The sequence below is a fragment of the Amblyomma americanum genome, chromosome 4, assembly GCF_052857255.1.
Source record: "Amblyomma americanum isolate KBUSLIRL-KWMA chromosome 4, ASM5285725v1, whole genome shotgun sequence".
In the NCBI taxonomy this organism is placed as follows: domain Eukaryota; kingdom Metazoa; phylum Arthropoda; class Arachnida; order Ixodida; family Ixodidae; genus Amblyomma; species Amblyomma americanum.
In genome coordinates, this window is record NC_135500.1 from 202,301,880 (window position 1) to 202,326,447 (window position 24,568).

Here is a 24,568-nt window from a genome sequence, read left to right on the forward strand (position 1 = left end):
AAACCGTAATCAAGTCCTTGTGCTTCTTTAGCAGAGCTGGCATCATGAACCTTGAAAAGAGGTCTTCAAGGGGCCCCACAAGTAGTGGCTGCAGCACACCTATCTGAGAGCTTGTGCTTGCAGGTGGCAGTTCAATGCCTCAAATGCAGAAATTGGTAGTCTTCAAAAAAGACAGCATGCTTTTTTGAGAACAGAGCTTAAAAACAAGAACAGCCATTCCTCTCGTGTTATGCATGGTGACCCTCCCAATCTTGTCTTCCACATCAGTGCCCCTTAGCTTTTATCATTGCCACTGAAGTAGTCTCAGCCGAAGTCTTCCTTCCCTTCCGTTTGTACAGAATGTAATCCAATTGTGCAGTTTCTGCTGACGCTGTTGATGCCATTGATGTCTTTGGAATTTGGTAGTATGACAGAAATTGGGATTGATGGAAAAAACTCAACAGAGGTGCCAACTGATTTAGTCGCCTTTCCAGGAATTTTTCAAGTGACAGCCATTGACTAGATTATGCACCAGAGCTACAACTGCAGCAGAGCCAAAGCCAACAAAAAACAGAAGAAAACGCATGGATTACTGTGTGGAGCTGATCTAGTGATGCCTAGTGCTGCCTGAAGCAAGAACTGGCACAACTGGAGAACTGTGGGCAAAATCAGACCCTAACACACCCCGCTAGCACCGTTCCAGGAAGCTGTGTAGATGAAAGCGACAGCAGCGCTGTGTTCTCATAAACAGCAAAATAAAAGGTCTGGCAGGTCAACTTTGTGCTTGGCCGATTACGCATTTTACACTCTTCACTGATCACGACGTCAATTGGTGTCACGCGGTAGGTGGCCAGACTAGGAGAAGGATTTGGCCAAACAAGGGAGCTTTTCCGGGAGATTTCCGTTTTGGTTGTACAGTCGTTCAAAACCATCAGAATTCTGGAGTCTCCCTGATAATTCAGGAGATCTGGCAGGTATGGGTGTGTTACCTGCATTTTTCAGAAGTTATTTGAATGGATGACGGCAGTGTGTTATCAATGACAAACATGCACAGAGTCTGCATTCCCTTTCTGTAGGCAATCCGCAGGGCACAGTCCTAGGGTTCATACTCTTCACACATTAACTACCTACCAGATTGCTTAAGCAATACCCTTGCCATTATGCACGCTGACAATACCTTACTGTTCGTTACTGCCAAGTCCGTGCAAAAGCAACACACATTTTAAACTCAGAACATTATAGCATCAATAAATGGTTTGCAACAAATAGACTTTCGCTGAATATAACCAAGACTAAATATGTTATCGTTACATCTCCCTATAAAAGATTCCAGAATGCCTTTTCCAGAATACTGATAAGAGCTAATGACATTGAACAAGTTGGAACAATTCAGTACACTGGTGTAAAATTGGATGCCACACTGAGCTGGAAATCACACATCGAGAAATTGCGCAGAAAATTTTCTTACGCATGTTTTATTTTGGCTAAAGCTTGGCGACATTTTGAAATTCACACACTAAAAACATTATACATACCTCAACTTTTTCCAACTTTTTAGAATCTTGGAGGTTCACTTACAAAACTTACATTAAACCTGTTTTACTCATACAGAAGTGAGCATTAACAATGAATTGCACAGCCCCGAATACGCCCTTTTGTCCTTTGTTATTGAGGAACCAATGCCGGCATTGCAGCTTCAAGATTTCTACTCGTACTTATGAGTCCTGTCCAGTGCATCCCCTTTTCCTTCACACACATTTCATGCAACCACAACTAATACTAGCCACTCAGCAGCACAGGAAAAATTTCTTGTCCCTACATCGTACAATAACTATAGCCAGCGTCACCTTTAGCTTGTATATGGTTAAAAATTTGGAATAAGATCCCTTGTGCTGTCTTAGCCACTTCTAATCCTTCCATTTCATTGAAGAATCATTTCCTGCCAGAAATAACCACTTAATATACGATGCCTACTGCTTGAAACCTTTATCATTGCTTTCCTTTTTATTGTTGATAATTGAGCTTACTACTGAATATTTCGAATAACCACTTCAGAGGTGCCTATGTGTTCCTTATTTTTTGTATAATGAATGCCGCCCTTCCTCCCAGATCTTTCTTTATTGTCATTAGCCATTGTATATTTGTCTAACTTGTATTAAAGTGCTATTGCTTGTATCTTTCGAATTTTTGTACCATTTATATATCTGTATTTTGTTAGTATAGGAATAGAAAACATTTGTCCTCAATGATTTCCTTGCTTTTGTTGCATGGATCCATAACTAGCCTTTGGCTAAGGAACGAGACAGTGATGTATATGTATTGCTGTGAAAAATAGACATAAGAAAGAACAAATTGAAAATTGAATTGAAACTGGAAAACAAAACGTCATAAAATTTGATATTCAAAAGCTTATTGTTTGCATGTCCTTACATGAAACATTATAGGTGGAGCAAGAACTTCAGATATGTGTATGCACATATGGCAATGGCAAAACAATACATAGAACCTACCAGTGGTGGCTGCACCAAAGAAAGGGATAGTTTGCGTGGCTCCAAAGTTGAAGGCTGACTGCCGACCTGCATGGGAGGTGGCATTATATCCTGCTGGGCTGGTTGCACCAAACTTTGCCAGGACCGCCTGATTTCCCCATTTTCGGTTAGCCGCATAGTCTTCAAGCCGCAGTTCCTGTCAAAGAGTTGGTCAGTAGCCTAATTGCGAACATCGCACTTGCTTTCTTCAAACTCTCAGCAGCATAAGCAGAAAACAAGTGCAGAAAGAGATACAAGGCAGTCACTGTTTTTAAAGGAGCACAATAAATGGCTCAAAAGCTGAAAGTTTCCAACAAAAAGTTGCAGACTGTGCTTTCATCTTTTTATAAATTGTCTCTTTTTCTGTGTGACTAATAATTTACACCTGCCACTTAAAACAAATACAGCCTCACAACAACATGAACACATCCAACATGAACGCACCGCAGCGACGCGGCATGGCTGTGCGCCGTCGCCGGCCGCCATGATTGAGGTGCACGTAGCAGACGAACTCCTGTTCCGCAAGCATGTTATCATCGCGCGTGGCATTCAGACTGGCGTTTGGAATCCGCGTGCATCAGAGATTAGGCCGGTAGTTGCTGGGTGCGATAGCCGTGCCTAACTACGTAGTAAACGAACGCCACTTCGATGGGCAGCTGCGCTTGTCAGCACTCCTCGAGAGCCGAGAAAACCGGAGCCATGACGAAATTTGGTCGCGGATCTGGTTCCCTTAATTCGGGAATAGAAGCTCAGATAGTGGTCAATGACAGCAGCACTTCCATGAATCCAGAGAGCCGCATTTAGTTAAGACACATTCGCGAGGAAATGGTCGGTGACCCTGCGCCACTCGATGGCTGCGACGCGTCTGCGGTGCTCCTTGCATAACTGTGGACTGCTTACACCTGCATAAAGCCGTTGATTTCCCAGCTGCACTACATATCTGACTTTGATATAATGCTTCAGATTTTAATCTTAGGTTGACCTGCGATATTTTTGGACGAAGTGCATCTTAAACAAACGCAAGACAGCAAGTTTGTTAAATGCTGAATGAAAGGATGCGACCTCGTGCTTTCTTTGATCTTGAAGTGAATTATTCATGCATGCATTTCGTTTTTCGGTGAAGTCGTGGCCACTTAGGCGGCGTCTTTATATCGTGGACGATGTGAACTCTGCGCTTTCGCCAGGTTGATACTGCAAGCTCGCGAGCTGGAGCAGCAAGCTCGATCCCTACCAAAACAGCACACTAATTTTTGCATTGTGCGCTGTGTTGTCAGATGCCAGCACGAAAAAGAGACACGAAACTGACGAAGCGCGGAGTGTCAAGTGACAGCTAGCAGGTACTCTCGTGTCGAATTTTGTCAACACGGCGCACACAGTGCAAAACTGAACTACCATTGCCCTGTTTGCCTTATAAGCAGCCGTTGTGACAATCTGCCTTTGTGCAAAACAACGACTGCTCCAGAGGGGCAACAAAGCTTCCCAAGTCCGGTCATGTGTGCAGAGGACTCCCACTTAAGACATAATCGGTGCCTTACTGTCGGTATTTACCCAGTGTGCTCATGCACCGCAGATGCTGAAGCGAGAGGCCGGATCCCCGATCACTTCCCCGTGAATGTGTCTTAAATAAATGCGGCTCTCTGGTTTCATGGAAGCGCTGCTGTCATTGGCCGCTATCTGAGCTTCTATCGCCCGAATTGAGGGGAACCAAACCCGGTACCAACATTCGCCGCGGCGCCTGTTTTCTCGGCCGGCTCGAGCAGCGCCGATGAGCGCAGCTGCCCAATCGAAGTGGCGTTTGTTACGACGTAGTTATGCGCGGCTATCGCGCCCAGCGACTACCGGCCTAATCTCCAATGCACGCGGATTCCAAACAGCAGTCTGAATGCGACACGCGAAGGAAACATGCTTGCGGAGGAGGAGTTTGTCTGCTACGTGCACCTCAATCATGGCGGCCGGCGGTGGCACACCGCAGCGCCGTCGCGCGGCTGTGTGCCAGTGCATACCACCTATATTTCATTTCATTTATTCATACTGTCAGCCCTGGGCGGGCTATTACAGGAGTGGATATCAAACTTGAAACAGAAAAAGAACACATCAAACAAACACTGAGATCAACACTAAATTTCATACATAATTGTGTTTGCCACTTGAACAAAACAAAAACATTGTCATAAAAATCAAGCAGAACATAAAACATTGTGCAGTTTATCTAAAAATTCGCTAAGTGATTGTGACGTGACAACAGAGTTTGGTAGCATATTCCATTCCTTAATGGCTCTCGGGAAAAAACTAAATTTAAAGCAATCATTTCTGACAGGCGGCATAGGGATGTACAAACTGTGACGATGGCGTGATGTTTCCCCTGTTTTAATAGTACAGATTAATGCTAATAACGAAAACATCTTCTCTGCTACCCCCCCCCCCCTCCCCGCCCCCCCCCCCCCCCCCCCCAATAGCTTGAATAATAAGGAAACTCGACTGGAAGTATTATTCTTATGCAGTGACAATCTGTTTTTGTTTGGTTTTCTTTCCCTGTTAACACCACTGATGACCTAATTAACCTGCTTGGATTTGCTCACAGGGAGTACTCCTTATTTTTTTGCCAAAATCTATTTGATAATGATAGTAAAACACAGCCAAAAGAGTAAATGTCTCATTGCCAAAGCAGTACCTCCAAACTCCTGTTTTCGTATTCTTTCATGACAGTAATGCATTGGTGTGATGTGCTGACGGTGAAAAAGGCGCCATTCTTCATCATTTTGTCATTGCCTGTTGGTGGCTTGAACTTAATTGTGGTGCCAACAGTCCGAGAGTATGCTCCAAAAGCTGCGAAATCCAAAATAGAAAACAAAGCAAGACACTTAGCTTGACAGTAGAGATATGCGGGGAACTCTGCATGTGCAAATTCATCCATGACTCCCCAGCTGGTTCACAACAAAACACCCTTTACAAATCTCTGCAGCTTTTCTTGTTACCGCACACAACAAAAAGTGCACAGAAGGCTTCCTCTGAAGATTTTGAAGCATGGAAAAATTTCAAGGATTCCCCAAACCAGGGTGGTTTCTAGAATTACATCAAAGCTGGTAGTGTACTGAAGCAATTAAGTAGCAAAAAATATATATAAAGATAAAATCCCAAACTCTCTACCTTTTCCCAGGGAGAGGCAACTACTGTACCTTGCCACTTCCCATTCATGCACCCAGTCCCAAGTCCACATGCCTCTTATATGGGTCAGGGCTGCCTGAATGACAGTCCGGTTCAGTGGCAGAACTTGGAAGCCAATCCAACACTACACGCTAGACTGACAGCAATGGTATAATGCTGTTTACCCAAAAGAAAGCAACTCATACAGTTGCTGTTGTAGAATGAAAGGAAAATAGAAATAAGGGGATCACTATGCACAACATCACCATCATATGCTTTGGCAACACTAATTGGTAAGGCATACAGTTGCTGTTGTAGAATGAAAGGAAAATAGAAATAAGGGGATCACTATGCACAACAACACCATCATATGCTTTGGCAACACTAATTGGTAAGGCCCTTAGTTTCCCACGATTCTTGCAATTCCACTAAAAATTGCGGATTTTACCATTTTTTGTGGCATTGTGTTTATAGCCCCATTCTCGCTTTCTTTTATATTATTGTGTTCGCGGACATCAGTAGGAATGATGATGTGTGGGACTCTCATTAATTTTGCTGTCTGAATTCTCCTGAAAAGTAGAATCTGGTATCGAACAAAGTTCCACTGATGTTCTGACATGCTTGCTCTCCCATCCGCCCAAGCAAGCTAGTGTGTCAAACACTGCTGCTCCGGAAACAACACGCCCGCACTCTTCTATGGCATGAGTCACGGCACTGGTGTCTGTCGAAAACAATGTTCTTATATTTTGACAGATATAACGCGACTTTTTTCCTTGAATAATATGCTTCAAAAAGCACTTCACATTATATATTAGAAACCAAGCTACAGCTATAGTGCAAATTTTTATTTTCTGTTTTTTGACAAGCCCACAGCAAGGCCACCGTGGTGGCTCAGTGGTTATGGCGCTTGGATGCCGAGTTCAAGGATGTGGGCTCAAACCCGGCTGTAGCAGTAGCATTGTAAAGGAGGCAAAAGCAAGATGCCAGTGTAAAGTGCGGTGCCAGACAGGCCCATAGCCAGAAATTTTTTAGGAAGGAGCCCAAGATAACTTTTTATATCAAGCGGGGGCAGGGGGGGGAGGGGGGGGGGGGGGGGGGGGTTGCTTGACTGTACATGCCCCATAAGAGCACTGCCAGGAGAGAAGAACCGGGCGGCAACTTGGATATGTGCCTGGCTTCAGTGCATGTTAAAGAGCTTCAGGTGGTCAAAAAAAAAATCCAAAGCCTTTCTTCTATTCCCTTCTTCCCCCTTCAGTTAAGGCATGGTTTATGCGTCATAAAATTTTTAATACTGTGAATTAACAAACAAAAAAAATATGCAGTATGCCGCAAGGTGTTGCCCACACATTAATGCATGCAGCCTTTTGCACAGCAGCGGCCGCCAACAAACATGCAAAAGACACAGCGCGGGCCGCTGAGAAAGAACAGAAGGCCGAAGGCAATAAAAGAGCCATGAGGAGTAAAGAAGAGAAAAAAGGCCAAACAGGCACAAACCTGCGCAACACATAACACGAAGCAGAGAGACAAGAAGCAGTGGAATGGTGGCCGCTGCTGCGCAAAAGGCTGCATGCATTAATGTGTGGGCAACACCTTGCGGTATACCGCATATTTTTTTTTTGTTAATTCACAGAATTAAAAATTTTATGATGCATAAAGTCAGGGGCCCTACTGATTGGTGGCTTACCAATGTAATACTGGCTAAAAAACAGGACATGGCTTGCAAGACTATTTGTAATTCTTTGCACTTGTCTGTATGGTTCAGGCCAAGGGTCTTTTTCATTGGTCGCTTCAAGACCAGCTGGACCATAGCGGCTTTCCCGAGTGCATGGCAGCATTTGTCTGTTAGTGGCATAGTAGTGCATACATTGTAACTGAATGCTCAGTGACAATACCTCTGAGCAATGAATGTAATTCAGGTCTGTGGCCTCTCTAATGAAAATGCTGGCTAATAAAAATGTGCAGCCTTTAGCAATATGACCCACATGGACATGGATCATGCTGTCAGGGAAGAAGGTCCCTTTGGGGACGAATGGCAGTCACTGTCGCTTCTTTGCCCCAGGTAAGAAAAAGGTCTAGAAATTTTAGAAGAATGAGTTTTTTCCGGCTTGGCTTTGATGCAAGAAAGCTAACAGCTGTTGCAGACTGCAAAGGGTGTATAGTTCATCCTGAATTCAAAATTCGCATAACATCCCTCATAATATTTGCTTAAAATACGAAGGCACTTTGGCTCAGCTGCTAATTTCAGCATAGAAATTATCTGAAAATGATGCTGCAGGACTGTCTACTTTAAAGTAAATTATATATCTCAGGAACTCTGCAAAACCCTTCCTATATTTAGAGGTGTCTACATGCGTTCTACATACCTCCTAAATACCGAAAGCAGCATGTCGAGTCACGTTTCATACTTCAAAGAAACATGCTGCAAAGTTAAGTTCCGAAATTTACTGGTGTTTGCTGAAGTTCACTAGCACTCTCTCCATGCCAGCGGATGTGTAAGTGAGGTAGTAGCAGTGCGTGCATGCTATCTGCGAGAAGTTCTTTAAATTGCAACTGCAGCACAAAATTGCTTATTAAACTGAGAAATATAATCTTTTGGCTTTATGTATAATGCAAAAAAAAAAAAGAAATCTGGCCCATTAAAAATTTTTGTTCTTTTAGTCTCAACTTGTTTGGGCATTTTTAATTACCTAAAGAAATCTTCTGCAGTAAAAGTATGCATGCAAACATGGAAAAAAAAATGTAAGCAATTATGCAGGATCAGCAGGAACCAGACAATTATGCAAGCATAGCCGTTCACTCACCCTACGCCAGAAAGGAATGTCGAAGCCTTATTTTAAGGCTTTCCTCAATTCAAACTCTGGGTCAATGAAAACTGTTCAATCTTAATGAATTTTAGTTACCTTGAGCATACTATGAGAGGAGTGCACTTCATCACAAATTTTTCTTTTAACATGCATTCAATGAATTGTATCCAAGCTTAGTACATTTTCCCAAGACAAAACTGCATTTTTTCTGCACTCTCACGTTTCGAATATATTCAAGTTCAACAAGAAACTCTCCTAGGCTCAATACCCACATAAAACATGTCATTACGTATACGGTTTGATTTTTAAAATCTTAATATTTGCGTGGCCATGCATGAAATATTACAGGTGCAGCAAGAACTTCAGACGTGTGTCTCCACTCCACAATGGCAAACAATACATTCAACATACCAGTGGTGGCTGCACCAAAGAAAGGGATATTTTGCGTGGCTCCAAAGTTGCAGGCTGATTGCTGACTGGCATGGAATGTGGCATTATATCCTGCCAGGCTGGTTGCACCAAACTTTGCCAGCATCGCCTGATCTCCCCATTTCCGGTTAGCCGCATAGTCTTCAAGCCGCAGCTCCTGTCACATACGTACAGGTGCAAGGATAAGAAGTTGGTCAGTAGTCTGTTTGTGAACAATACACTTGCTTTCTTCAAACTCTCAACAGCATAAGTAGAAAACAAGTGCAAAAAGACGTTGAAGCCAGTCATTGCTTTCAACACTATAAATATTGAAAACAATGAAATTAAAAGCTAGAAATTTATCACCAAAAAGATGTAGACTGCGCTTTCATAGTTTTTTATTCTTTCACTGCCTTTTTACAAAATGTCTCTTTTCTGGACCAATACATACTCTAAAAATTCCATTTAAAACGAATACAGCCCCACAATAACATGAACTCGGACCTTTCACTTAAATGATGGTATTGCTTTCTGTAATACAATGAAATAAGCAAAAAGTATTGAGATACTGTATTTATGCACACACATATAATACACATTTTCACAGCAAGTTTGCCCTGCACTGCTTTAAACAGTCTCTGAGTCGCTGATAATGTTATGCAAATTGGATGTTGGTCAGCAGTGTCAATGGGCCAGGTTCGTCTTTAATAATAACAAGTGTCAGCTTTCCATCAAGGCTTTTTACTCACTCCGGGATGATGCCGATATGACCAGTATTTCTCTAAGCCTTTTTACACAATGTTGACAGCACTGGTGCTGAGTGTGTCGGTGGTGGAATGTATTCTATGATGCTCATTGGTAGCGTTACGTAGCAACTAACAGGGATTGTTGTACCTAACAGGTTTGTTCATGACCTGGCTTCAAATGATGCTCTATGATTTGTCATTGCTGTTGATGACTGAAAATTATGTCTGTTCCTCTCCAGTTTCTCTTTTCTGCATCATTTTGCAGATTTACAGATGTTGTGGAACCACAGCTCTGACTATGTCATTCTTGAGATTACTTCTCCATGATGCTCAAGCCGCATGTCTCTGGAAATTGCAGCTGGCTAATGAAAAACACTGTTTTGCCAAGTGATGCCAGAAAGCACAGAGAAAGACCATCCTGCATAGTTATTTCCACAAATTTTCCCGTAAGCGGAAAAAATGGTCTACTTTGGATGGGGCTTTTGTTGCAATTGGAAGTGCAGCTCTCTAGCTTTCTCTCCCATCCAAAGTAGACCATTTTTTGTAAGCGGAAAAAATGGTCTACTTTGGATGGGAGAGAAAGCTAGAGAGCTGCACTTCCAATTGCAACAAAAGCGGTCAGATTATGATGTCTAGTACTTAAATGCATGCTTATGCCAGATGACCTTTTCTGATACACTTTTCTGAGTTACTTCATTGAAAAACCACATTTATATGCAAATTTCTAGAAAATCTATGCTACTTTCCACTTCAACACATCAGAAACGCTGTCCTAATGACATACCGTATTTACGCGCATAATTTGTGCCCTCGCATAATTTGCGCACCCTTAACTTATCACCCGGGTTTACAAAAAAACATTTTTTACTCACATATTTTATGCACCGCACTGTGCTGGACTACCATAATGCACGCGGGCTCTACCCTATGGCTCTACCCAGTAGCATTCGGCTATTCCGCGTGTTTGTTCGGAAGGCTGTTTGAATCATTTGTGCACTGGGCGTTGATGGTGGTGTCAGAGGCTGCTGTTACAATCGCGGCGGCACCAGCGGCATCGCCACTCGCAACGGCCAACAGCGCTTCCGAGGAGGATCGGCAGCCGATAGAAGAGCCAACACCGCTCTTTGTTTGGCTGATGCATGTGACTCAACTGCCGGCTCCGCTTTTCTTGGTCGCTCTGACTGCTTGTGTTTGGTTGTTCGGTCGTGTCTTGCGATGGGATATCACCACTATACGGCAAGTTTCAAACTGCTGGTCAGCGCCTTATCACGGCGCGGAGTCAGCGAGAATAACCGCGTGCGCACAAGTTTGCCCATAGACGAAAATCGTTGTGTCGGCAAGCTTGTGCGCACGTGGCTATTCTGGCTGGCATCACAGCTCCGAGCCGTGATAAGGCGTTGACAAGCAGTTTGGTCGACGCTCGTGCGGTACTGTTAAAGAATCGTGTGATGTGATAATTGATTTATTGATTTGCGCTTGCTATCCCGGACGAAGTTGCGAAAGCTAACTTACGGAATCCGGAACTACCGAACAATTGGCTGGGCCGCAAGCGATGACGCTGTTTTAGCGTCTTATTCAGCTTCGTGCATGCACCTTCATGCCATCCTGCATTGGGGGAGGGGATGTGCGGCTTTTCATTTAGAGTGAACTTTTTTTCGGGGGGCGGCCAACGTGGGGTGCGGGTTTGGCTGCTGATGTATACGCAGCAACATACACTATACCTATAATGCGCGTTATGACCTTTGTGGAGTTTTTTAAGTCGTGCTCGCGAAATCCCCGCGTAATTTGCACTCCCCATTCTTCGAGCCCTAATTTCTAAATAAAAAGTGTGCAAATTATGCGCATAAATACGGTAATGACAAATTAAGAACATTTGCTACATAACTGGAAATTAAATTTTCAGTCCTTGAACCCTTAAAAGCCTTATCAAGATTACAGGTTGATGAAAATAATGAAAGCACCTTCTCCACTACCCACACATAGTTAGAATGATTAAGGAAACCTGACTGAAAGTATTCTTCTGATACAGTGACAATGCTTTTCCTTTTTTTTTTTCTTCTTAACACCGTTGATGGCCTAATCAGCCTGCTTGGTTTGCACGTGGACACAGGGAGTGCCCCTTTTTTGGCAAAACCTATTAAATAATTACAGTCCCGCCTCGTTAATATCTACATTTTGGTTCCCGAGAAAAACCGTCCATAAAGCAAGTTGTCTGTAGTAACGAAACGTAAGGAAAAAAAATATTCAGAAAGAACACTTTGTTATTAGGAGCTGCTTCTGTGCAAAGTGGTGGGCAGTGAAGTGGAAATTAGAGAAAATCCTGGCAGCTCCAAGTGCGTTATCTTGGTTGCCATTACTGTAAAGTAATCCTAATCCTAAAAATCAGACCATTATCTTAAAATTATGTGTGCAGCTTGAAGTACCTAGTGGTTCATCAGGCATGTCATGGGTTCTCATGGCCTGGTGATGTACCTCCTAATACGACTTCTCATTTCTCAGGAACCACTGGCACATATATCCGTACTCAGCCGGCTGAGAGCTTCTGACAGCGGATGCCAATGAAGCATAAGCAGCAGAGCGAGTTTTCTTCACCGCCATCATGCAATACAGAAAGTGCAAAGGTGCACTGACCAAGTATCTTGGCAATAAATAGCATGAAACCACACAAAAGAAGGACATCACTCAGGCATTTGCACTTTCGCACTGACTTTCGCTGGTGTCCTGCACTCATAATACAGGGGAAGATTTGGCTGGGTAGTAAAGGTTGTGTTTTCAGTGCTGTCCATATCAACTAAGCAAAAATGCATGAGACCCAATGGTCTCTGCGCATTTTCACCATGTCCATTGTCCAGACAGTAAGTTTCAAAATTAACGAGGCATAAATACCTAGAAAAAGTTTCGTCCCAAGAAATATTGTCCATACCATATTAATGGGGGCCGTACTAACGAGGCATGACTGTACTTGAATACAACAAACAAAAGGCAAATCTACAGAAGTACCTCCAAACTCCAGTTTTCGTATTCTTTCATGATAGTAATGCATTGGTGTGATGTGCTGACGGTGCTAGAGATGCCGTTCATCATCCTTGTGTCAGTGCCTACCGGTGGCTTGAACTTAACTGTGGTGCCAATAGTCCGAGAGTATGCTCCATAAGCTGGAAAATCCAAAAGAGAAAACAAAGCAAAACACTCAACTTGGCACCTGAGACATGTCGGGAAGACGGCATGAGCAATTTCACCGATAACTTCCTGGTTCACAACAAATAACTCTTTACAATTCTCTGCACCTCTTGTTACCGTGTACAACAGAAAAGTGCACAGAAGGCTTTCTTCTGAAGAATTTAAAGCATGAATAAATTTCAAAAATTCTCCAAACGTGGGTGGTCAGAAAAAATAGATAAAATCCTAGGCTCTCCGCTTTCGCCCAGGGGGTAGCAATAGCTGTCCCTCGGCCCCTCCTCTTATATGTCTCAGGGCTGCTTGGATGGCATTCCATATGGGTGGCAGAACTTGGGAGCTTAATAGCCATGACACACAATAGCTGACAGCAACAGTATAATGCTGCTTATAGCATAGAAAGTCACTCATACAGTTATATCTGTAGGTTAAAAGAAAAATTAAAATCTCCTAAACACAGTATTACACACCAAATCATCACCATACATCTTTTGCCAAAACTCACTGGTCACTCATGCCAATAACACTGGCTCTGATATGAGAGATATGGCTTGTTAGACTAGTGTATTTGCTCGATTCTAACGTGCCCCCAAATTTTAACATGAACCATATATAACGACATGTATAGGATTGTCTGCAGTGGTGGTGCTTGGCTTGCTGTGTGCGTAACAAGCCCGCTTGATGACGTCACACTAGTTTTCTGGCCATCGCTGGGATTTTCTGTACCATCTTCAAATGCGCATGCGACAAATTTGCTGAAGCTGGAAAACTCAGCTTCCCTGTTCACCTTGCAGCCACAAACTACGACCACAAAACAATTTTATTAGGTTCAGAACCCTTTCTGGAGGCATGTACATTCAATCTTCGATATACTCCAAGAACAAGTAAACAAGCAAATACTATGCACCACACTGAAACAGATGAGATAATAGATCAATGCTAAACTGACTGATGTCTGTGTAAGCCACGATGGCGAACAGCACAAAAAAGTCCCCTTCTTGCACTGTAGAGTGAGTGCAAGGTGTGACCTCTTTAGCTTCTGCAAGATGAGGCACTTTGAACCTGAATCTATTTCTCTTCATTCGTGCTGCCTCATCATACTGTCCATCTAAGATGCATCCCTCCCGTACTCATTTCCAAGATAAAAATAAAGCAGATGAGGCTGCTGGATGCGAGTCTGCAATTGTAGATCAGTGCTGCATGAATTGTGAGACATAGTTGCACCACATACCAATGCAGTGCATCAATTACTACAATATATCAAGTATGTCTGAATAATGTTGGTACAAAAAATATCCAAATGTGAAATGTGCACAGGGACTATGAGCAAGTGAAATCTTAATTTTTGCAACGGCACTTAAATTTCTAAAAAAAAACTCTTCTCTCAAATGCTGTTTATCTAGACCCTGCTTTTACACCCTGAATGATAATGGCTCAGCAGTACCGATTAGGCTGACTGATTTAAAAAATACGCTGCTAAGAAATAATGTTCCTAAGCGTATCTTCCTAAGCATTCATGTTCAAAATACAGTATTTGAATTCAATTTGAATTTTGTCACTATTTGATAAAACCTCAGAATGAGCTAAAGCCAATTATACTATAAAAAAATTCATGTACAGCCACGATAGATAAAAACAAATGACAATTAAAGCAAATACTTTTCACAACTGAAAGCTAGAGCCCTCTTTGCGTCCTTCTATCACATAGACACGAGAAACGTACAGCCTAGTATTTTAAATATAATGGCTGCCAGAAATGCTCATTTAGCTCTTTCACATGCATCCATTCCTTTAAAATTTTATGACAATGAAAAAACTGTAAGAAAACCCATATAGCAGTAATATACATTATCCACTAGAATTTAGTTCGTGTATAACAAGCGGTTCAAATTTTGAGGTTTCATACTTTCATACACCTCTCAAGTTTTTACTCTCCAATGTTTCAGTGCTTTTTCAATCCAATTGGAGTTGTTAAACGAAGAGCATGAAAAAAGATTTTTCTCTTCTTTTCATACAAGTCATCTCTTAAGTGAGAGTGCTATTCATTTCCCCATGGTGAAGGCATATGTCTTTCAAAAAACAAAACTCAAACAGCTACTATAAAAGCTTTGCAAAGGACTATGCTGTGACTAACTGTTTTGCTCGCAAGAAACATGGGTGAGGGCAATCCCCTTTCTGACTAACCCAAGCAAGTTTCAATTGTCTGGCTTCTCATCGCTCTTGTTAAGGCTATGTTTTTTTGTCATCTGTTGGGTACTAAGTTACCACCTGTTATCAAGTTGGACATACAGCGCTTTCCTGTGATAATTTTGGATGACTGAAAGCGTGGTTTAAATTAGTCTGAAAGCCTTGACCACTGGCAGCAAGCTTTAGAAGACATTGCTGCTTAATTCCTGCACACCAATTTTTCAGTGGTTTCAAGAATCGGAACATCATTGCAAAATAAAAAGATAAGCTTGACACTACTGAGGATAGCATTGTTGCTGAGATAAAACTGCATGCAAAAGAAATCAAGTGACACTTAAAAGACACTGAAGCAGCGCAATAAACTAAACTGCTGGCAAAATCAAAGCAATGTACAAGAATCTTCAAGTCAAGTTTTGATGTCCCTGATGCCTTATGCTCTGAAAAATCAGCAAAAGGAACCACTGTTGAATGCCACAAAGAAATACTAATCAATCGGATTTGAATTGGAGAACTCTAGCTGGCTTTTTTTTGCCAAAGAGAGCCATTTCCCAACTCTTCCTCTGGAGTATCCAATGTTCCCATATAATAGGCTAAGATTAGACTGATGACTCATCCAAATTTGACCCTAACCTTGTCCTGAGTGATTTCCAGTTTCCTACAGAACAAACTGCACACATGTTAAGCTTCTAATGCCCTAAGGAAACTGTTCTCTCCTGCAGTAGTATGTACAGCATAAAGAAATTGTGTGGAAAAAGTGTATGTGTTTCAACGACAGCACACAACAATGCAAAGCTACATAGGATGTCATGGTCAGATTTCCAGAAAATTAACAACTGGCAATTGAAATGATTCTGACCTGCCGCGGTGGCTCAGTGGTTAGGGCGCTCGGCTACTGAGCTGGAGTACCCGGATTCGAACCTGACTACGGCAGCCGCGTTTTGATGGAGGCGAAACAAAGTTAAAGATCCCCAGGTGGTCAAAATCATTCCCCAGCCCTCCACTACGCACTTCTTTCTCTCTTTCTTCTTTCACACCCACCCTCCTCCCTTCCCTTACACTCCCTTCAAGTGTCCACCCAGAAATGTGAGACAATTACTGTGACATTTCCTTTCCTTGAAAAAAAAAATTTCCATTTATAAAGATTCTGCACATTTACTTTCGTATCTAAAAACTTTCATGGTGATTGTCAAATACATGAGATCGCAGCACAGTTCCACAAAGTTTGGATACAAGCTTGAATACAGCAGTATTAAAATTTAAATGGTCCGAATATTTGCAGAATATTATTTGAAGCATTACGCGCACACTTAGAAGTGCTGCTGCATACCACAAAGGCAAAGCAATACCTACACTAGCTGCCATATCTCACATGAAACCTACTTGAGGTAGGTGAGCCATTGAATCTGGGAGGCATGTCCTGGGTGGCTCCAAACTTGAACAAAGATTGCTCACAGGCTTGAGAGCTGGAGGTGGGCATTTGTGCACTGAACTTTGACAGGCCAACCTGATCTGCTTTTTGGGTAGATACATGGCCTCCAAGCAACGGTTCCTGTCACATGAAAGCGCACAAGGCAAGGAGTTCATAACAAGATTGCTTTCAGACGTGGCACCCCGCTACCTTCAGACATCCAGATGTCGCAGATAGAAAAAAAGCAGTAATAAAAATGCAAGCAAGTCATTTTTTCTAGCAACTAGGTAAATCTAGGCGATGGCTCAATAGCTAAACATTTATCAAAACAAAGGTGCAGCTCATGCTACATGAAAGCTGCTTCTTAACAACAATATTCTTGCAATATTTTTTTTATTTTGTTGCTCAATAACTGCAGATAGAGTGAATGCAGCCTGTGGGATCGGCTGCTCGGCTCTGCTTGCCTCTCTAAATAATGTAAGGTCTGCCAACAGCAGTTTCTCGTTGATTCCGGAAAATCAAGGCATGTTCCGATTAGTAACCACTTCTCAAAGAGTGTAGACTACAATATGCTACTTTATATGTGATGTCTGTGCATGAACAGGCCATTAGTTTGCACAAAGGTATTTTTTGAAGTCTGTCAAGCAAAATACAAAAGTCTCTGTAGATGCCTTCCCATGCTTTAACGGTAAGTACATTTTGAGCAGCATTTTTTTACTGTTCTGTACAGGCAGCTTGCTTGCACCATTGCTTTTCTGTAGTCCAGTATGTGATTACCATCTGGTGTGGTTGGCCACAGCTGGTGCCATTTGAAAATGGAGAAGTAGAAGACAACGTCGTCATGCCATAACCCGTCCGTTTACCAAATATGTCTGGGCTTTGTGCTGTCTGTCCAAAAAACGAGCCACCAGCAGGCACATGTCTACCTAAAAGAGAAAATTAACTCTCAGCACAGCACAAATATATAGGTGAGTCACTGCCGAGTCGTAATTTAAAAATTGTAAAATGTCAAGATAGAAATATCATTTCTGGCCTAAAAGGCCAAAATAGATGGCTTGATATAGTTTCTAGAAGAATGTCTAAGAAAAAAGCAAAGCTTTGCGGAAAACTAGTTCAGCGTACATTTAATTTCATTGCAGTAGCTCACAGACGCAGGCAGAAAGCAAGAACTAATGTGCTCTTGATTCAAATAAGTGTAAAGTGGGCATAGTACCATAAGGGGAAAGCAAGAAATAATTCGCTCTTGATTCAAATAAGCGTAAAGTGGGCATAGTACTATAAGGGGGATGCCGCACTAAACACAGAAGTAACAGCAAAGGAAGGCTGTGTAAGTTCATCACTGGAAGTGCGAATGGGCACAAAAAGCTGTAATAAGTGAGCAATAATCTCTACCTCTTCATATGTACAAGTTGTGAGGCATAAGAGGCGACATACGAAACTAAAAATGTGCAAAGAGGTAATCATTTTTCACGGTGAAAAAACTCTTAATCAATATGGACATGCAACACAGAAAGGCGAGCTAGTATGTAGCTTGAACTAGAATGCATAATGGGACCGCGCCAATGAAAACTAGGACATGGGAAGGAAGCAAACACAACAGAGCATGAAACTTAAGCGTTTTACTTCACAGAAACGTCATATTAATATAAGCTTGAAGTCTTTGTATAAAAAGCTATACGTACAAGCTGTGAAGTAAAACTCTGTTGAACTTCCGTGCTCTGTCCCGTTTGTTTCCTTCCAATGTCCCTGCTTTCATTTGCACGGTTCCATTATGCATCCCAGTTGAATATGCAAACTATTTCTTTCTTTATTTAGATTAAAATTCTGCAATCATGCGTGTGAGAAAAAAAAGGCGTCCGGCTTTGACTTCAGCAAGGTGCACAGGAAATTGAACCAACTAGCAATCTTTCCTAAATAGACTGATAAAATTTTTTAGGTCTAAATCACATATAAAATGACAAGCCTGAATATTATTCTGACTGCAATAAATGATAAAGCATAAAATTGGGAGGCCATTCAATGACCATAAATACCATGCACTGACAGTGAAGCTATTTTTATCAAAGCCAATGAAACTACTTTCATTGCTTTCACTTTTGTTGCCAAGTATGATAAATATGGCAAGTATGCATTAAGAAAACCAGGTGCACCAGTGTCTATGATCCAGCAGAAGGTGCAACGAAGGTGTCACTAGAGTAACCCCAGCATACATTTCCCTAAGAAATGATGAACTGCTTGAAGTAATGAATGTCGGTAGCACAAGGTTGTGTTTTCATTCTATGGCCAATTTCAGCTGCAAATCAAAGTTTTCTTTGCTCAGTAGGGGTCAGCACACTACTCTGTCTTGTCCGAGAAAATTTTGTTACGCCCAGAATAAGCCGGTGTTGCATTTTTCTTTTGCATGTGGTGTGTCCCTCGGGCAAGTGCTTGTGACCCATCAACAATAGAAGGTGTAACCTTCAAGATTTGAATACCATTACAAGTTTACATGAAACACTGTAGGTGGAGCAAGAATTTAAGACAGGTCGCTACATATCGAAAAGGCAAAACAATGGCTGGCACAGCCGCCATGTCCTTCATAGGACCTACCTGCAGTAGCTGAGTTAATGAGAGGGATATTCAGGGTGGCTCCAAAGTTGAAGGCTGATGGCTGACTGGCCTGAGAGCCGGCAATATACCTGGGAAGGCTGGTTGCGCCAGACTTTGCCACGCCTGTTTGATCTTCCCCTTTTTGGTTGGCCCCATGGTACTGAAGCTGCAGTCCCTACCACACGCCAGTACAAACGAAAGGAGTTGGATCACTAGCCTATTTCCAAACAAGGCAGTTTGCTTTATTGAAATTTTGAGCCATACAGCAGAAAACAATTAAACAGACAGTTAAAGGCAGACATTTAAAGAGTGAGCCAGTCTTTCTTGGCAACTGAGTTCAAGTAGCTCCATAACTAGAAATATGTCAGCAGAAAGGTGGAGGTTGCATTTTGAGACTGACGCTTTTTGAAACAGCTTTTCTTTCGAGCTTTTATTTTCTCAAGTTGAATCTTTTTCCATGGTCAATACTTTGCAACTGCTTTTAGCCAAATACATCCTCAGCAATATGACAAACACATTTCATTTAATTTATTGTATTGCTTTTCATAATTGCATAAAAAAAGCAAGAAGTACAATGATATCATATTTGCGTGCACTTCTAAAATAACCAGACATATTTAGTCCAACTTTGCCCTGCACTGCTTTGAAGAATTTTTGTCACTAACAATGTCTGCAATTTACTAACCGGTTGACATTTTCAATAGGCCAAGACTGCCATGAATGATCAGAACTGCCAGCTTTCAATTTTCATTTGTAAGGCTCACTAGCAAATTTTGCTGAAAAAATGAGTTGTTGCTGGTCCACTTGACAACACCCAGAAATTACCACATCAATCATCATAATCTGCCATCACAGGATGCTGTCCCATATTTAAGCCACTGCCGATGACAGCTAGAGACAAATGACTTCCTGCTCCTTCTAATTTTGGTGTTTCCTAGCATATTTAAGCATGTTTTGGAGCCTCAGCTTTGATTTTGTTATTGTTTTGTGCAGAGAAAGTTTGGCTAAGACTGCGCACGCACGCACGCACACGCACACACACATTTTCTGACTGCATACATTGAAAGGGCCAATTTATCTGAAAATTCCCCCTGAATCATCGCAAGTCCTTAGCATAAAAACTTCACCACAAATGCCAAATAAATCCTCATCAATATAAATGTGTGGAGAATTGAAAAATGCTTTGTCCTCAAATACTGCGACCCTTGAAACCTTACATGCCCCAAAAAAAAGCACAAATTATTAATGGTAAGGATCCCGAAAAGACCCTCTGCCTCGGCTTTCCAGCAATTTGAAGATTCGCCTAAATCTCGCTGCGAGTATTACATTTTCAATGCAGTAAAAATCCCTTTTCCTTTTAGTTCCTTTTTTTTAACACTGCTCATGGCCCAATTAAGCTGCTTGCAATTCCCCCTTTTCAACAAGATTAGTTCTACAATTACTCAGATAATTAACCACTGTGCAAAACACTGACAAAACAGGCAATCTCTAAATGAAACTGCAATACGTCTAAACTATTTTTTTTTTTCATGCTCCTTCAGGTCGGCAGTGAACAGGTGAGGAGTACTTACAGTGCTCGAGGCGCCACTGTTTATAATTGTGCCAGTACCTGTTGGTGGCTCATACTTGATCGTGGCGCTGATGGTCACCGAGCCTGCTCCAAACCCTGCAAACACAAAACAGCACACACAGAAAAAAAGATAAAATCTCAGGACTATGCTTTCTGCAATGTTGTCCTGCCCTTATGCATAAGCAAAAAGAAATTAACTAACATCAATATAAAAATAAATTGTTTCAATAGGTCCGCGTATAATCATAACCACACATATTGAGCGAAAACAAAGCAAGAACTGGAGGAAGCATGATCGTTCGTCTCACTGCTTGAAGTCGAAGTCGAGTGCACAACGCATCGAGGCCATTCGGCTCGCGCTGACCTCAAACCTGCAGGGGTGTAAACTGAATGTACACGAACTTTCACGAGAAGACAAAGCTGTGGGCTAGGCACTTGCCTGCACTTCCCTAAATGCTATCACTGTTCACCTAGAAGAGGTGGAAGAGGTTCATGCTTCCGACGTTCTAGCTGCTCCACCGTGCATTGCGGTGAAACTTGTCCTCACCTCGGTAGGCTCGCCGGCCAGGCAAATAGTTTCGAGATGCCTTTTGCCGTGTACGTGAAGTAGAATCTACTAGCTAAAACTATGAACATCCTGTTTGCTCTGCTTGCCGATAAAGAAGAGATAGCATAACATTTATTTTCGATTACCACGCATTATGGATGGGTATTCTGCACGGTGATATGCATTTTATGCTGAGTACAGGTGCTTGATCCAGTTCAATATGCATACCCGGAGTGTGCTAGTCATAGCTTAGCTTGTTTAAATGACGAGCAGATCAAGGTAATAGATTACGAGACTGTTTATAAACTGTTTATTAAGTGCAAGGCAAAGGCAATGAGCGAATGTGCATCTCTGATAGTGCACATCACATTGCCTGCTGCCGTCACTTGCACGCAACTGCATGCAAGTTACAGCGGTGCTCGCCACATGTAACCACTACCAGGAGTGAAGATGCCGATCTGTGTCATTTGCTAACATGCAGAGATGTGAGAATGGATGAAGTTCTCTATGCAACTCCTCAAAAGTTTAAAATGCAGCTCGTAACTTGCATAGCTTTTTTTTTGCAGGGAAGAGCAGCAAGCAGCAAGAGGTGCATATGTTGGATATGACTTAAGCCATCGGCAAACAGCGATGTCCGCTGTACCGTTAATGAGAACTCCATTTCGTATAATTCGTTCTGCACTTTCTTATATCTCATACCTTTGCAGTGACTGGAAATGTGCATTGAGATGGGGAGATGGTCAGAACCGAATGGAATCGAATCGGACTGAAGGGTTGTATCATAGATGCCTTCACTACATTTCATTTCATTGATATCATATACTGATAAGGACATGAAGGATCAGAGAAAAAGCTGCATTTCAGCAGCTTGACATGGCTCTCACTCCCTTACAACTAGAGCAACATTGGAAGGCAGAGAAAAAAGTAAAAAAAAAAGAGAGAAAGAAAAATTTAACAAATCATTTTAGGAGGTGTGATACTCTAAGTGCATAGCAGATTTTGCATCACAGTACCATAAAGCCCACTTATAATACAAGGTTTTCCTTTTCCGGATTTTAGCATGTCAAATTTCCACCTCGCATTTTACGCGGATACAAACAAATATTCGGCCAAAATCCGCAGTTCCAGTTTTGTTATTATCGAGTGCCGTTACCACCATGCTTCGAGCGAGAGGAGGTACTATCTAGTGGTGATGTAGGTCAGTAGTTTCGATTTCGATGCCAGGTCACTACGCTGACCTGATCTCACGATGACCAGAACGATCGCACCTCCCATGGTATCATAGCCGCCAATAGCATCGGTACAGCATCAAGTGCTGCTACATGGTCTGAATGAGGAAGGGAGAGCCTGCAGTTACTGCCGCCGGACACAGGCCCCTCCAAACACGCTGTGCAGTTGGATGGTGGATGCTCGGGCCAGCATTCCCGAGGAGCTCACCGGTTGTAATTTGAAGAAATGTGGGATATCAAACCCACTCGACAGTACCAAAGACGTGTTTCTGTGGAAAGATGTCTGTGACAAAGGCTTTTCGGAAGACAGTACAGTTGACGATGACAATCACTGAAACACAGACTACGGACACTTCCGAAGTGTGCGCGCTGCATGCTCGCGCGTAAGCTAGAACCGGTCTGCGCACGCTCACGGCAAAGGACACGAGTAGGCGTGAGTGTGGCGCCCGATCTGTATCTGCCAGATATTTGGTACCCGCGCTACATGCGTTGTATCCGATGCACCGGCATGCACAAATAATCAGAGGACGTTCAGCTTCCGCGACTTCATGAACGCCTTCGAGCTGACTGCTTTACTCACATTATACACGAAAGAAAATGTTTTTTTTTTCCACTTTTGCTATCCCCAAATTACACCTCGTATTATATGCAGTATTTTTACAGTGATCAGAACAAGAACCGCACAAAAGGCAGAAATACATTAAAAATAAATCTCTGCAGAAAACAGTAACCTGAGCACTCTATGAAAGTACAACAATCACTAGCACAGCAAATACCAACCACAAGAAATGTGATAAAGTACAAAAACCAAGTGGCAAAAATTAAGAACCAAATTAAGTGTGCAACTCAGCAAGAAGCAATCCAGACCAAGAGTAGTCCACATAGAAGACAACATTACCTACAGCATTGCATGCATAAACAACACAGACATGAAACACTAGCTAATCAGCTTTTTCAGTGCCGTAATCATAAGACGTTTTATACTGACATCTTTTATAAAACATGTTCAACAGTATTGGAATCCAATAGCATAGCCTTTGTTTTCCGTTCCTTGTTGTCCTTAAAGGTACAGCCTATTATTCAGTGTATCTTCTGTCATAAGTGTGTATATGTGTAGTTAAATTAGCCAAAGTGTGTAGTTGTGTTATGTTGTTCCTCATTTCTTTCATTAAAGCTGTTGTCAGTCTAAAACTGAAAAAGTTATTTATACTAACATCAACAAATCTCTGCACCAAAGTAATCACAGTGTGGCCAGAAGGCATACCAGAAATAACTTAATTATTATTCTGTTCTGAGCATGCCCGATTTTGGTAATGGTTTGGTTTGGTTTTATGGGCGCTTTAACATCCCAAAGAGACTCAGGCTATGAAGGTTTAACAGGATTTCCTGGCTACTACATTTAAATTTTTGTCGAATCGTGGTAGTGTAATACATTTATTGACCAACCCCACATGTGCAAACCTACAAGTAGGTCGAAGGTGAGGGCAGTGGACGTGAGAACCTGGAGGTAGGTGGGTAGCAATTCTATTTCTGAGAGATTTTAGGGAGGTGCTAGAGATCAGGTGGCCACGAGCCCTTGCGGTGGGTGGCCTTTACAACCCAGGTGACTGTCCTCTCTGGAGCGATGGCCTCCGAGCTGTGCAACAGTGCCTCCCATTCATTGTTCAGTTGCGGTGACTGTCGGGTGTGTGTGAAGGGTAGGTGCTGACACTCCAAAAAGGAGTGTGGCAGTGTAACTGGATGTGCGAAGAATTTTCACGTTGGTGTGCATCTACCTGGATATATTCTGGAGACTAGAGGCGGGCGTTGGTAGGTATTTGTCTGTAGCCGTCACCATGCATTTGTTTAATTCGCTTGAGTTTTGGTCAGCGGATTGTGTGCAGGTGGATAGAGGGTCCGCGACAGTCTGTATGCTGATGCAATTTCTTGGTAAATTTGGGGGCTATTCCTGGATTCAAAAGCCATCTCTTGCTCAGTAATTTCCCTCACCCGGTAGGCGAACTCTCGAGCTAAGTTGTGAACAGCTAGGTTGCCTGGAAATCTAGAGTGAGCTGGAGTCCAGGTTAAAGTGACTTTCGATCGCAATGCTGGGGCACCTTCTAGAATGTGATGTGCGCTTGAGGAGACAAGGCCACAGGCAAAGTTGTGGACGGCTGTCTTAGTATCCTTTGCGGACCGGCTGTAGCAATAGCTAAGGTGATGGTCACCTCTGTCTCTTCTGGAATGATGCCTTTTATGGAGCAGCTGTTCTT

The 24,568-nt window shown here is 42.4% G+C and overlaps 1 protein-coding gene across 9 annotated transcripts in view; it reads right to left on the bottom strand.

Annotated features, from left to right (window-relative positions):
- The window catches only part of LOC144129087 (uncharacterized), a 47,767-nt gene that overhangs the window by 13,150 nt on the left and 10,049 nt on the right, over positions 1 to 24,568 (bottom strand). For 6 of the 9 annotated variants that reach the window (XM_077662989.1, XM_077662985.1, XM_077662990.1 and 3 more), the window contains exons 4-11: positions 20,542 to 20,636; positions 18,967 to 19,145; positions 17,159 to 17,303; positions 16,354 to 16,522; positions 12,610 to 12,764; positions 8,867 to 9,041; positions 5,179 to 5,333; positions 2,490 to 2,664 (exon numbers count right to left, since the gene is read on the bottom strand). In XM_077662989.1, coding sequence (XP_077519115.1) covers positions 2,490 to 2,664; positions 5,179 to 5,333; positions 8,867 to 9,041; positions 12,610 to 12,764; positions 16,354 to 16,522; positions 17,159 to 17,303; positions 18,967 to 19,145; positions 20,542 to 20,636 — 1,248 coding nt within the window. Of the gene's footprint in view, positions 1 to 2,489; positions 2,665 to 5,178; positions 5,334 to 8,866; positions 9,042 to 12,609; positions 12,765 to 16,353; positions 16,523 to 17,158; positions 17,308 to 18,966; positions 19,146 to 20,541; positions 20,637 to 24,568 lie in introns of all 9 variants that reach the window. The other 3 variants (XM_077662987.1, XM_077662988.1, XM_077662983.1) reach the window with 1 other exon arrangement.